Consider the following 13,549-nt stretch of genomic DNA (forward strand, 5'->3'; position numbering starts at 1 on the left):
CACCATATCCAAAAAGTCTCATTGGAGTTTTGAGCTTATTGAGGCTTTATTTGATCTATTTATTTATTGTTTAATTTAATTTAATAAGCTTATTTAAGGTTCTTAAAGTTTAAAACAGCACTAAGACTTTTGGGACAATGCATTAGGTAGGAGGCAGCTTGGTGGCTTAGTGATAGTGAGCACTGAACCTGGAGTCAGAAAGACCTGAATTCAAATCCGGCCTCAGACACTAGCTGTGTGACCCCGGGCAAGTTACTTAATCTCTGTTTGCTTTAATCCACTGGAGAAGGAAATGGCAAACCATTCTAGCATGTTTGCCAAGAAAACCCCATGGACAGTATGGTCCACAGGGTCACAAAGAGTCAGACATGATTAAATAACTGAACAACAATATACAGGGTATTGCAAAAGTCTTAGTGCACTTTTAAATTTAAATAAGTTTAAATAAGTTTGTTAGAATAAATTAAATAATATTAAATTTAACTAATCAAAGTAGATTAAACAAAGCTTTAATAAATTTTAAAATGCACTAAGACTTTTGAGACATGCTGTATATTTCTTCTTTTAGAAAGAGTTTTTACACGCCAGCGGAGAGGTGGGCATTGAATCTATTTCCCTGTTTCTTCTGTTTTGATTTACTACAACCAGTCTATTATCAGGATTTGAAATATAATTTTCCTTCTTCTTCCTCACATATTAGAGAAATCTCAAGATGTTTCAGCTACATCAGAGTTCTTAATCCAGAGTCCATGATCTTGTTTTTAAAAATATTTTCATAACTATATTTCAGTATAATTGGTTTCCTTTGTTATCCTCTTTTTCAAATTTTATGCATTGGAAAACATTATTCTAAAAAAGGGATCTACAGGTTTCATCAGACTGTCAAAAGGATTTATTATGCACACATACACACACACACACACACACACACACACACACACAAAGTTAAGTACCCTTAGGTTAGATCAAGGATAGGGAACCTGCAACCTGCAAGCCACATGTGGCCCTCTAGATCCTTGGGTGCGGCCTTTTGACTGAGTCCAAGTTTTACAGTACAAATCCTTTTATTAAGGGAATTTGTTCTGTGAAGTTTGGCTTCAGTCAAAGGGCTACACTTGAGGACCTAGAGGGCCACATGTGGCTTCAAAGCCGCAGATTCCCCACCCTGGGTAAGGTAATAACAGTTGTGTGGGTTTCATGTCCCTAAGTCTTATAAACCAATCAATCAACAACAATCATTTATTTAGAACTTACTACATGTCAGACAGTAGATTACAAAGACAACAATAAAACATTCCCTGCCCTCAAGAAGCTTACATTCTATTAGCATATACAGAATAAACACAAAATAAATACAAGGTAATTTTGGCACGTTGGGATCTGGGAGGATCAGGAGAGGTTTTATTTAGAAGATACTGTTTGAATTGAATCTTTAATGAAACAAGGAACTCTAAGGGGCAGAGGCGAGCAGGAAGAGGGCATCCCAGGACATGGAATAAGCAGTGCAATAGTGTGGAGATGGGAGATGTCATGCCAATGTGTAAGGAATAACAAGAAGTCCAGTTTGATTAGATCAACAATAATAAGGCTGAAAATGTAGGTTGGGGCAGGGATGTGCAGGTTGGGAGATAGGAGATGGCCAGTCATGTGTTGTTGTTGTTATTGTTCAGTAGTTTCAGTCAAGTTTGACTCTTCATGACCTCATTTGGTGTTTTCCTGGTGAAGATATTGGAGTGGTTTGCCATTTCCTTCTCCAGCTCATTTTACAGAAGAAGAAACTGAGGCAAATAGGGTTAAGTGACTCATCCAGGGTCACACAGCTAGAAAGTGTCTGAGGCCAGATTTAAACTCAGATTTTCCTGACTTTAGGCCTGACATTCTATCAACTGCACCACCTAGCTGCCCATGGATAAAGAACCAGAAAAAAAAAAGGCCAATTTGATTGGCTCATAGATGTGATGCATAACAAGGCTAGGAAGGTAGAGTGAGACCAGGTTGTGAAAGACTTTAGATTCAAAATAGAGGGGTTTATATTTGATCCTGGAGATAATAGAGAATTGTTGGCATTTATTGGAGGTGTGGAGGGGGTAGGAGTGAGAGTGTGACCTAATCAGACCAGCACTTTCGGAAAATCACTTTTGCAAGTGTGGGAGGATGGATTGGAGAAATGAGAAACTTGAGGCAGGGAGATTGATTAGGGAGATTCACTGAAATAGTCCAGGGGCCAAGACACTGAAAGTAGTGTGCTTTATGGTATTCATAGAATCACAGAATTTCAGGTTTTGAAGAGATATCAGAGATCAGAAAGAAATATAGGGCAGTATGTTTATTTGGACATGGGAATAAATGATAGCTTTTGGGAGAAGGGAGAGCGGTCTAGACCTGTGATTTAATTAGCCTGGAGGAACTCCTGGTATGAAAATTAGTTCCATTCATACAGATCAGCAAAATGATCTATAATACATAATCACCATTATCTGGAGAACTGAAAGATGAAGCCATTTTCCAAGAACCCTACAGTTACTTACCTGAGTACTAAGAATACTTAAATCCCAGGTCTTCTCAATTTTGAGGTCAGCTCTCTTTCTACTAGTCCAAGCTGCATCTTTAGAAGAAGTCAGTAGTGTTACTTTAAATGATTTCTTCTAGAAGAGATTTATTTTCCATGTTGTAATAAACTTCAGGAGGAAAAGGACAGTTTGAAATTTCCATTGGATGTCTGTGCTTTGTAAATATATAATTAATAATTGACTTTAAAACACAGGCAGACAGTTTGGATTTAAATCTAGTTGCAGTCTAAGTGGTCAGCACAAATGGACTTTTGTGTAGAATAACCAAGAAACGCTATTTATCATGGAGTGTAAATATTTCTCTTGACAGGCCCTTTGGTAGCACATTTGTTGAGAGCTGAACTCTGGAAGAAGGTTCCTCTGAGAATAAAATTCATGGTTTAACATCAAGGATCTTTATAAATATGTCAAATATTTATGGCAAATATGATGTGAATTACCACAAAAAAATACCTTTTGTGGATAACAAATAAAAGAATGGTCTCATGTTGAAATACTCATTATTTCCAGATTTTGACCAATAAACCAAGATATGTTAGTCCTAATGGCAATTTTATGACCATCTTTCCTAAAGTCTCTTAAAGATTTTATGTCACCATTTTAAATGCTGCTGATTTTCCGTTTAAGACCAGTTTCACTTTTTCATAGTAGCAAATTCAATCTTAGTTTTATTGATAAATAGGAGTGGGGTAGCTTAAATATCACAAAGAATCTGAATATTTTGAGCTTTGGGGTGTGTAATGCTACTGAGGTTACAAGATGTTTGCCATGAATATATTAAAAGTGATAGAGGAGTGATATTGATAGTAAGGAGTTCAACAAGGGCCAAAGTAAGTCAGGACCATTTTGTCCTAAAGAGCCCTTGAGTTCAAGATTATGTGTGGAGTAGCTGGTATAATGGATACTTCACTGAACTTGGAGTCAAGAAGACTTGAATTCAAATCCTGTCTCTGAAATTTACTAACCTTGGAACCATAGGTAAATCATTTAACCTCTCTCAGTCTCAGTCTCCTCATCTGCAAAATGATAGGGCCTGCCTCCCAGGTTCATTTTAAGGATTAAATGAGATGCTATATGTAAAGTAGTTTGATAATCCTAAAGTGCTATATGAATATTAGATTTTATTTTTATTGATAGCAACAATAATGATATTTTATTAAATTATCCCAGACATTAGGAGGAAGATCTAGTATTATAGTAGTAAGAAAAAGATGTGGATTATAAAAGTAAAAAATTCCAAAATCAGGCAAAGTAAAAACACACACAAAAAATGGAATGGAAAAAAAGTAATGGGGGAAAATTCCTCCAGTAGAGAAAAAGGGGGAAAATATGAAGAAATAAAGAGAAATGCTGGTATAAGGTGGGGAAAGGGCATAAGCATTAGTATAGCACCTACTATGTGCCAGGCACTGTGCTAAGTTCTTTACAGATATTCTCATTTGATCCTCACAATAACTCTGTGATTTGGGAACTATTATGCCCATTTTACAGTTGAGGAAATTGAGGCAAAGGATCACACAGCTTTTAGTGTCTGAGGCAAGATTTGAACTCAGGTCTTCCTGACTGCAGACTTAGCACTCTTTCCATTGTGCCACCTAATTGCCCTAGGTATATAAAGAAACACATACCTTCCAAACAGATTTTCTTTTCTGTTCTAAATTATTTGTCTTGTGAATTCTGATTCATTTCTAAAATACAGCAAAATAGCATTCTTAATTGCATGATATTTGAGATGAAATCATTTTGGCCATCTTCACCTTCTCCATGGGTAAGATTAGTGTTTCACAGGAAAAGGCTGTTGAGGCAGTTCTAGAAAATATCTAAGGGTTTGAGTGGGTTTTCTATTTGTATCCCCAGTGATTGGCATAGTGCTTGGCACACAATAAACACTTATTAAATGCTATTTCATTCATAATGTCCAGAATATCTGAAGTATTACATTTGGTTCTGGGCATCACAATGTAGGAAGGATATTGAAAAGTCATAAAGTGTTCAGAAGAGGAACAACCAGAAAGGTGCAGGGTCTTGAATTCAGGGCCCTTGAAGGCAGACACACTGTGCTAAGTGTTGGGTATATAAATAGAAACAAAAAGAAAGATGGCACCTGCCCTCAAGAAGCTTACATTCTAAGGGGAAAAACAACACGTAAAAAGGAGTTGAAGAATAGGAGCAAGAGAGGGAGATAGGAGATGAGAGATGGTACCCAAGCAAGGGCATGGTGGCAAAACCTAGAGACTCAGAATCATGGCTCGGAGGAGAATGAAAAGCCTGTGCCCATTCACAAAATGTAGCCATCTAGAAGAAATTCCACATGTGAGGTTCTGTTGAAGGAACCAGAATATTGTAGAAGACTCACTGGGAGACATAATTATTATTTTGAAGTAGCTGAAGGGATATCACATGAAAGAGTGATAAGTCCCAGAGAGCAAAACTAGGAGTCCTGGGTGTGAGTTACCAAGGAAAATTTAGGACTGAGGGAAGGAAAAATTCCCTAACAATTAAAGTGATCCAAAAGTGTAATAATCTGATTCAGGAGATAAAAGGCTTCCCCTCGCTGGAAGTCATCAGGAAAAAAAGATGGATGTCTACTCAGGGATGTAGTGGGGAGGATTCTTGTCCAAACACAGGTTGGATGGTTTCTGATGTTCCTTTCAGTTCTGGGATTCTGTCTCTTTAAATAATTAAAGGATTAGTATGTGAAAGAGGCCTCAGAATTGTTTGTTTAACATTGAACTAAAATAAATTCTGCAACAAAAAAATGGTACCAATTGAACATTAGCACCTACTACAAGCAAGTCACTGTTTCAGGCACTGCAGACGTAATGGCTTTTTGGTAGGCATACTTCTTTCCCTGATAAGACTTTCCCTGGTAGGACTGTGGTATGAACAGAACCATCTTGGTCCTTCTTCAATGATTGCTTGCCTCATACTCACCACTAAATTGTTAGGGCCCACTTAGGCTAAATATTAAATATGTCCTAGCACCTAGAGTCCTACTCAGGTTGTGCCCACATTGAGTGGGCACATATCGCAGAACCAAAAGTTCTCACTCATTTCACCTCTTCTGTGTGAACACAGCATCATGACATTGATTATTAATGGGTCATTGTTTACTTGGGAGACACAAAGAGTTGTTTTTCACAGAGGTTGGTCCAGAGCCCAGAGCTGTTCAACATTTTCATTAGTGACCTGGATAACAGAATAGAGAGAATATTCATCAAGTTTGAAGAAGACATAAAGCTGGAGAAGGGGAAAGGAGAGCAGCCAAACAATTTGGAAGGATAGAATGAGAATTCAAAATGGCATTTGAAATTTGGAGAAGTGGTTCGAAAGAAACAATGAAACCTATGGTAACCAGCAGGTAGTATTTTTAGGGAGAAAAACAACTACAAAAACTAAAAGATGGAAAAGATTGGTTATATAAAAATACAGTTTAAAAAACTATTTCAAGTTTTAGTAATTTGAGATTCATTATCATTTTGAATAAATAGGTAAGCAGAAGAATTTTATAGTAGAAAGAATACTGGATTTGAAGTAAGAGGCCCTGGATTCTGATCCTGGTTCTTGTACCATCTTCTACCATTATGAAGTTGAGTCATTCACTTTTCCTCTCTGGGCCTAAGTTCTATCATCTCTAAAGAAATAGCATTGATCACACAGATCCTTATTAGCTAAAAAAATCTATCATCATAAGTTTATATTTTTATTGTTTATTTTTAAAAGGGTAAACTAAGCAGGTAAGGGTTTTTTAAAAAGATTTTTAGGAAAGAATATGTTTACTTGACTTGAGACTGATTAACTATTTTTACCAATACTTAAACCAATTCTATAATAGGAATAGGAACTCAAGCTATGATATCATTGGTATAGGGTCCCAGGTGAGGGAACTCCCTTTATCAATGAAGGTTAGCACCTTCTCTGTAATATATAATCCTGAAGAGCTACCAAAAACTCTGAGAGGTAGTGACTTGTACAGGTTCACTCAATGAGTCTGGAAGTCATACTTGAACCTAGATCTTCCAGACTTCAGGGTCACCTCTGTATCTACTATGTAATCAACAAGTTGATCAATTAATCAACAAATATTTAAATGCCTGCCATGTGCCTGCCACTGTAATAGGCTCTGGGAATACAAGTATAAATAATTCAATAATTCATACTTGTCTTGAGCTTATATTCTAATTGGAGAAGGTAAAAGATATGGGGATGATATGTAAAACATGCAAAATATGTAAGTATATAAAGTGAATACAAATAAATATATTCAAAATTGTTCAATGTAAGGTAGTGTGAAAGGGAGGGCAGTAGCATTTGGGGGAATCAGGAAAGACTTCATGTAGAAGATGGTGTCTCAGCTACATCTTTATGAGGCAGAGATAAGGTAGGGCATCCTGGGCACAGAAAACAGACAGTGCAAAGGCATGGAGATGGGAAATAGAGTATCATATGTGAGAAACTGAGAGAGAGCCAGTTTGGCTAGATTGTGGAGTAAAGAAAGAAGAATAATGTCCAAAGAGTCTGAAAAGATATGTTAAGGTTAGATTGTATAGAACTGTACACTAAACGAAGGAGTTTGTATTTTTTTCTATATGTAATTGTAAACCATTGGTCGAATAAGGAAATCACATAAACAGACCTGCATTTAATGAAAACAGCTTTGGTAATAGCATAAGGGATGAACTAGAGAGGGGATGAACTTGAGGCAGAGAGACCAATTAGAAGATTGTTACAATTATCAGTCATGCTGGCTATTATCCAAACCATTAATGTTAAAGTTCTCATCTATATATTGAATCAGGATCAATGGATTCCATCCCAAAAGGTCCAGTTCAATGGCTCATGATGACATGTTGGTACCTGTGGGTTCTTAGAGGCTGTGCCAGTGGCTCTCAAAACCATAATGGGCTAATAAAGTTTTGTACAGGGACCCAGAGGATTACATTATGTTTCTTTTGGGGACCAGGTTGACTACATATACATACATACATACATACATACATATATATATATATATATATATGCTCACCTTCAGGAGGCTGGCTGTTAGATGATTAACTCTTTGGCCATGAGACCAAGAAAAAACACATGGAAACTTCTGCACTGATAAAATCCAAATTGGAAAAAAAGAAAACATGGAGTGCTAAGAATCACGCAATTTTTAGACAATCTATAAACATTAATTTAGTCACTGGTATTCTAAATGTGAAATTCTTGTTCAGTGACCAGTGAGTTGATATAACATTGGAGGAATTGAGTCATACCAATCTTAATTTTCTCACTATAAACATAATGAGCAGATATAAGGAAGCTACAGTGAAGTGGAAGGGTGGGTGATAGGTTCTCCATGGAGAGGCAGGTAAAGGAGTTGATGGGATCAGCTTTATCATATACCCGAAGGCCTCCAAGATTAGCTGTAAAGTCATATGTTTGATATTCATAGCCCTTGATAATCTGTCCCCTTCCTACCTTTTCAGTCTTCTAACACTTCGCTCTCTTTAATGAACTCTGTGAGCCTGCGCCTCTAGGCTCCTGGCTCCGACTCCCAACTCTATGTATGTTCACTGGCTGATCCCCCCCCCCCCCCCCGACCCATGCCTGTGACTCTGTCCCTCCTCACTTCTGCCTCTGCTTCCTGGCTTGCTGGGTTTTCTTCAAGTCTTAGCTAAAATCCCTCCTTCTGCAAAAAGCTTTTTCCAACCTCCCTTCATGATAGTGCCTTCCTTCTGAGATTATTTCCAGCTTACCCTATGCAGATACATTTTATACAGCGCTATTTACATGTTTTCTCTCCCCGCCCCCATTAGTTTGTGAGTGCTTTGAGGGCAGAATCTGTTTTGACAATTTTTTTTTATACCCAGCACTTAGCATAGTGCCTGGAACATAATAGGTGCTTACTAAATGCTTGTTGACTTGACTAAGGTAATGAGAAACATCATTCCATGAAAGTGCTTGGCATGAGCATGAGCATAAAGATAACCATAAGGATAATTACAATGTTTGAGGATTTCCCAAACTAATTTTAACTTAGTTACTACTTTGTGGAATTGGGCACTGGGAAAGGAAAAAAAAGTGTATTGGAAAATATCTTTCAGATATAAGAAATGAAAGATTTCAAAGGTTTATTGACAAAACAGAATACTCATGTCATTATAACATTATAATGCAAATATTTTCTTCAATAAGACTCATAAGATTCCAGGCATTGCAAGAACCAAGCATCATTACTAAAAAAAAAAATTGATTATATCTTAAGGGACGTGAAATAACTAATTATGGATGTGGAAATCATTTCTAAAATAGCTCATTGACTTGCTATGGCAGACATCAAAATTAACAGTAAATTAGAAGAAAAGATAAAAATGAGAAGATGTATCCTGTAATTATAACAGCTTCAACCGTTCTTATTCAAAGAAGCAATGATGCTCAAAAGAGTCTAGAAATCATTTCAGCCAGCCCAAAGTAATACTTTAACTCCTAACCAGCCAAAATGAAAAAGTGGCCAAGAGCAGCACTGCATATAATTCAGTCATTAGCAAAATCTTATGGAGGTGCCTAGAGAACAAGTGTGAGAAGCTTCATCTCCCAAAACTGGAAATTTTCAAGAAGCATAGCTTGAGAGTCGATTAAACCAGGCTATCCCTAAAATATTCAAAGCTTAAACTGAAAAGGGGATAACAAGCAGAGAGAAAACAGAACAGATACAATAGCATTTTTTTTGTTTGTTAAAATTTAGGCAATTGGGGTTAAATGACTTGCCCAGAGTCACACAGCTAGTAAGTGTCAAGTGTTTGGTCTGAGGCCAGATTTGAACTCAGGTCCTTCTGACGTCAGGACTCTATCCACTGCGCCACCTAGCTGCCCCAATAGTATTTGTTTAAAAATATTTCCTGTCTCTTTTACATAGTTGCACATATATAACCTAATATCAAATTGCTTACCATCTTAGGGAAGGGGAAGGGGAGAAAGCGAAGGAGAAAATTTGTAGCTCAAAAAAATTTTTAAATGAATGTTAAAAATTGTCTTTGCATGTAATTGGAAAAATATGAAATACTATTTAAAAATGAATAAATAATATTTCCTTATCAGTGGTAGTAGAATCATAACATATGGACTCTAAATCTCATTCCCAGATAGGCTATATAAGGAAGCAGAAAAAAACCATTCACAGTGAAGGTGAAAATAGGAGGCTAGTCTAGAAAAAACAAAACAAAACAAAGCTAGTCTGAGAGTCGATTTGAACTCAGGTCTCCCTGACTCCAGGCCTAAACACTCTATCCACTTCTGCCACCTACATTCTCCCCTAGTCAGATCAAACAGTCAACCAATTCATAAACATTTACTAAGTACCTACTATTATCTTGCTTATGTGCTCAGCACTGTGCTAAGTGCTAGGGATATAAAGAGGTAAAAGATAGTCCCTGACCTCAAAATCACACTTGGATGCATGTGCTCAGATCCTCAAAAATGTGAGGAAGGATGCTGGTAAAATGGAGAGTGACCAGAGGGCAGCCACCAGGGTGATCAAGTGTTTCAAGATCCTGTCCTAAGAAGAACAGTTGAAAGAACCGGCAATATTTCACCAGAAAAAAAGAGCTAACAGTGGGAGGTATGATAGCTATCTCCAAGTCTCTGAAGGATTCTGATGTGGAAGAGAGATCAGATCTGTTCTGCTTGGCCCCAGAGGACACAACTAGTATCTGTGAAAAGAAATCAGAGGCAAGTTTCAGTTTGATGGAAAGAAAAACTTCCTAATGATTAGAACTGTCCAAAATTACAATGAACTGAACTGACTCAGGAACTTAGGAATGCTGTACAGGCAGATTCTTGATCAGATACGGGTTGGAGTAAGTGCTATCTAAGATCTCTTCCAACCCTGAGATACTATGCCTCTGTGATTTTTCAAGGAAGCCTTAAGGTCAGTGCCTTTAAGAGGTATTGGCTGAGACTTTCTCTGAAAGTTTTTTAAGAACCCACACCATCATATAAAAGCACACGCACACACAATACAACACATACACACATACAACACACACAAAATCCTTTTAAATATGAAGAAGAGAAATTAAGTTATTGTCAATTCAATGTTTAATGTTTGTTATATGGCTGGCATATCACATTTAGATCAAATTTGCTTATATACGGTGGGCATACTAATTTTGTTAGACCTAAAGAAAATCTTGAAATTTTGTTTTTGATCATCTTTTAATTATATCTATTTATGCCATATTATTATACACAACTATAATTGATTCAATATTGTGTATTTGGTCAGAAGTAATCATTAGATTTTAACTGCTCTCTCTTGGTTCTCTTCCTAATCATCAGACCATGACTAGTATGTCAGATGGATTGTCAGGATTGTCCTAGAAACTGAAAGTGAATGTCAGAAGTCTATTGTGATAAATAAGACCAAGCAGGGTCAGACAGTGATACTGGCATTGAGGTGTATGGTCAGATAAATCTACTAAAAATAGATTATATAATTCTAATTGGTTTCATTCTCTAATTCTCGCTCTTATTCACCTCACAAAGCTGATCAGTGGTAAAATCACGTCAATTCCTTCTGTATGACATCTTTCACATATATTGTCTTTTCTCTGCTCACAAGACCACTCCCCTCCCTTTAGACCCTCATCACCCTTTGTTTGAACCATTGCAATAGCCCCCTGATTGTTCTCCCTCATCAAGTCACACCCCAGTCCAATACATTCTTCTACTTAGCTGCCAAAATGATTTTCCAATTTCATCAGGAGACTCACTCTTCTTTTCACAAAAATACACTCTTTGCCCCGGGATAGCCTATGCAAAGGCCCTAGAGTGAAAGATGGAATGGTAAGTACGGGAAACAGCAAGTAGACTTGTTTAGCCAGAACCTTAGAATGCCCAAAGGAGAAAAAAAGCCATCAAGTTCTTTCTTCTGGCTACGGTTAAAGTTTCTGCCTTACTCAATAATCTCAAAATATCTTGAATATCTTTGATCTACTCAATTGTACCCTTTCTCTTGCATCTTCTTCCCTGAACCTTTGCTTATTTATTTAAATAATTTTAATAACTCCCTCTTAACTGTCTTTCAGACTACTGAAAGGATGCCCTGGGTTTGTGTTTACTCCTCGTTCAAGAGAAGAACTGCCTCCCAACTTCCCCAAGGAAATTCCTGGAATTTGTCATTTCCTGGATGCTTACATACAAGGAGCAAATCCAAAGGCGTGCTTCCCAAAAAGAGAGATTGAAGATGGCAATGCTAACTTTCTGGGCAAAGCATCAGGCATTGATTAAGCTGTATCTTCACCAATTCTATCAATATTCGGGGGTTTGAGTCCAGTGAGGATGTATGAAGCCTTGGAAAGCACTTTAGGATTGCAGATGCCTGAAAGCCAGTATTACTGATTCAGGAGCAAGGTCCCCTAAGACTTGTTATTTCTCTTTTAAATGACAGACTATATTTACTGAAATAATATTTCAACTCCTCTATTTTAATATTATACTTCTTGAGGTATCTTTTCTTTTCTGTGACAGATGATATTATGTAAGTCACTTCAAATCAACCTGTACTAAGAATTCTAGACCCACTGTACATAACATCAGAAAAATTGAATGTATTGTACCAAGAGACAGATTTGCCTGTAGTACTGTTCCTTGCTTGAGTGCCAGTCATACTTAAGATGCAATAGTCACAGTATTGCTAAGAACAAAGTCACAAGAAGTTGTCCCTATTATAAATTTTTAAAATTCACTGCTTGTTATTATCTAGCCTCTGACACTTATAAGCCATGTAACTCTGGGCAAGTCACTTGACTTCCTAAGGTTGTTCTGAGGTTAAAATGTGATATTTGTAAAGCACTTTGGAAAGCTTAGCATGGTATATAAATGCCAGCTATTATTATTATTATGTGTTTTTGTTGTGGCTGCCTATATATAGCAAAATAGGCCAAGTATTTTTTTTCTGTCAAGTCCTCTTATTTTAAGAAAATAAGAAAGTATGGGTCGCATGTTATATAATCACAAGCTAGATTCAAAGTAACACTGAAGTATTATTTTAATTCATGAAGTTTTTTTAAAAAAAACATAATTTTTGATGGTAGCATGTATCATAGCAATAAATATTATTTTCTTTTCATGTATTCTTCATGTTTAAGCATGATAAAACCTTTCTATAACACCCAGACATATAAGCAAAGTATCCAGGTAAACATAGAGGATATAAATTTCCATTCCTAGGGATTGTATTACTTATTGTAATGTAATACTCTTGATTTGATCACCACAGTTTAAGCAGAAATGAAATAAGGTTGAAGGGAGATAGATACTAGACCTGTGATTTCACTGATATAGGGAATGATCAGATGGGAAGCTCCTTACTAGTAAAGATTGGTATCTTGTGTCCAACTTATGTTCTTAGAGTTTCCCAGAATGCTAGGTTAAGCAACTGATCCAGAGTTACATAACTAGTACATGTCAGAGACCTAACTTAAACCCAGGTCTTTCTGAGTCTAATGCCAGCTGTCTCTACTATACCATCTATTATACCACACTGCCTCTTGGGGTTAAAGAGAGAACCCAAAAAAGGGAACTCACTATGCAGTTATACATGAGAGCAGTGCTACTTGGTCCTGAATCAGTAGAAACTGTCTATTGGCTTTTTAAACCAATAGAAGTACTTCTAGGAAAAGGCTAAGCTACATGACTAGGAGATGTTAGGTTTGTATTTTTTAATTTGTTTATTTTTTTTAATTAAAGAGACCATTTTACAGATATGTACATGTATTCAGAAAAGGATTATGAATCTGCTATACTCTTCAGTGCTTGGTGGATACTAGCAAAGAAAGTGATCTGTTGTGTAAAATGTCTTAGATTTTTAGGGGTAGCAGGGTTCTTTGAGTCCAATTTCTTCATTCTACAGATGAGGAAATTAAATTCCTAACAAAAGGATGTTTTTCCAAAATTACTTCGGCCACAAGATGCAGAGCCAAGGCTAGGTC

The 13,549-nt window shown here is 36.8% G+C and overlaps 1 protein-coding gene across 3 annotated transcripts in view; it reads left to right on the top strand.

The window, feature by feature from the left end:
* GUCY1A1 (guanylate cyclase 1 soluble subunit alpha 1) overlaps nucleotides 1-12,356 on the top strand; it is an 83,411-nt gene extending 71,055 nt beyond the window's left edge. For all 3 annotated transcript variants that reach the window (XM_027867016.1, XM_027867014.1, XM_027867015.1), the window contains exon 9: nucleotides 11,645-12,356. In XM_027867016.1, coding sequence (XP_027722817.1) covers nucleotides 11,645-11,846 — 202 coding nt within the window. In that variant the 3' untranslated portion in view covers nucleotides 11,847-12,356. The remainder of the gene's footprint in view (nucleotides 1-11,644) is intronic.
* The last annotated feature ends 1,193 nt before the right edge of the window (nucleotides 12,357-13,549 follow it).

Source organism: Vombatus ursinus, unplaced genomic scaffold (assembly GCF_900497805.2).
Source record: "Vombatus ursinus unplaced genomic scaffold, bare-nosed wombat genome assembly UNPS02014784.1, whole genome shotgun sequence".
In the NCBI taxonomy this organism is placed as follows: Eukaryota; Metazoa; Chordata; class Mammalia; order Diprotodontia; family Vombatidae; genus Vombatus; species Vombatus ursinus.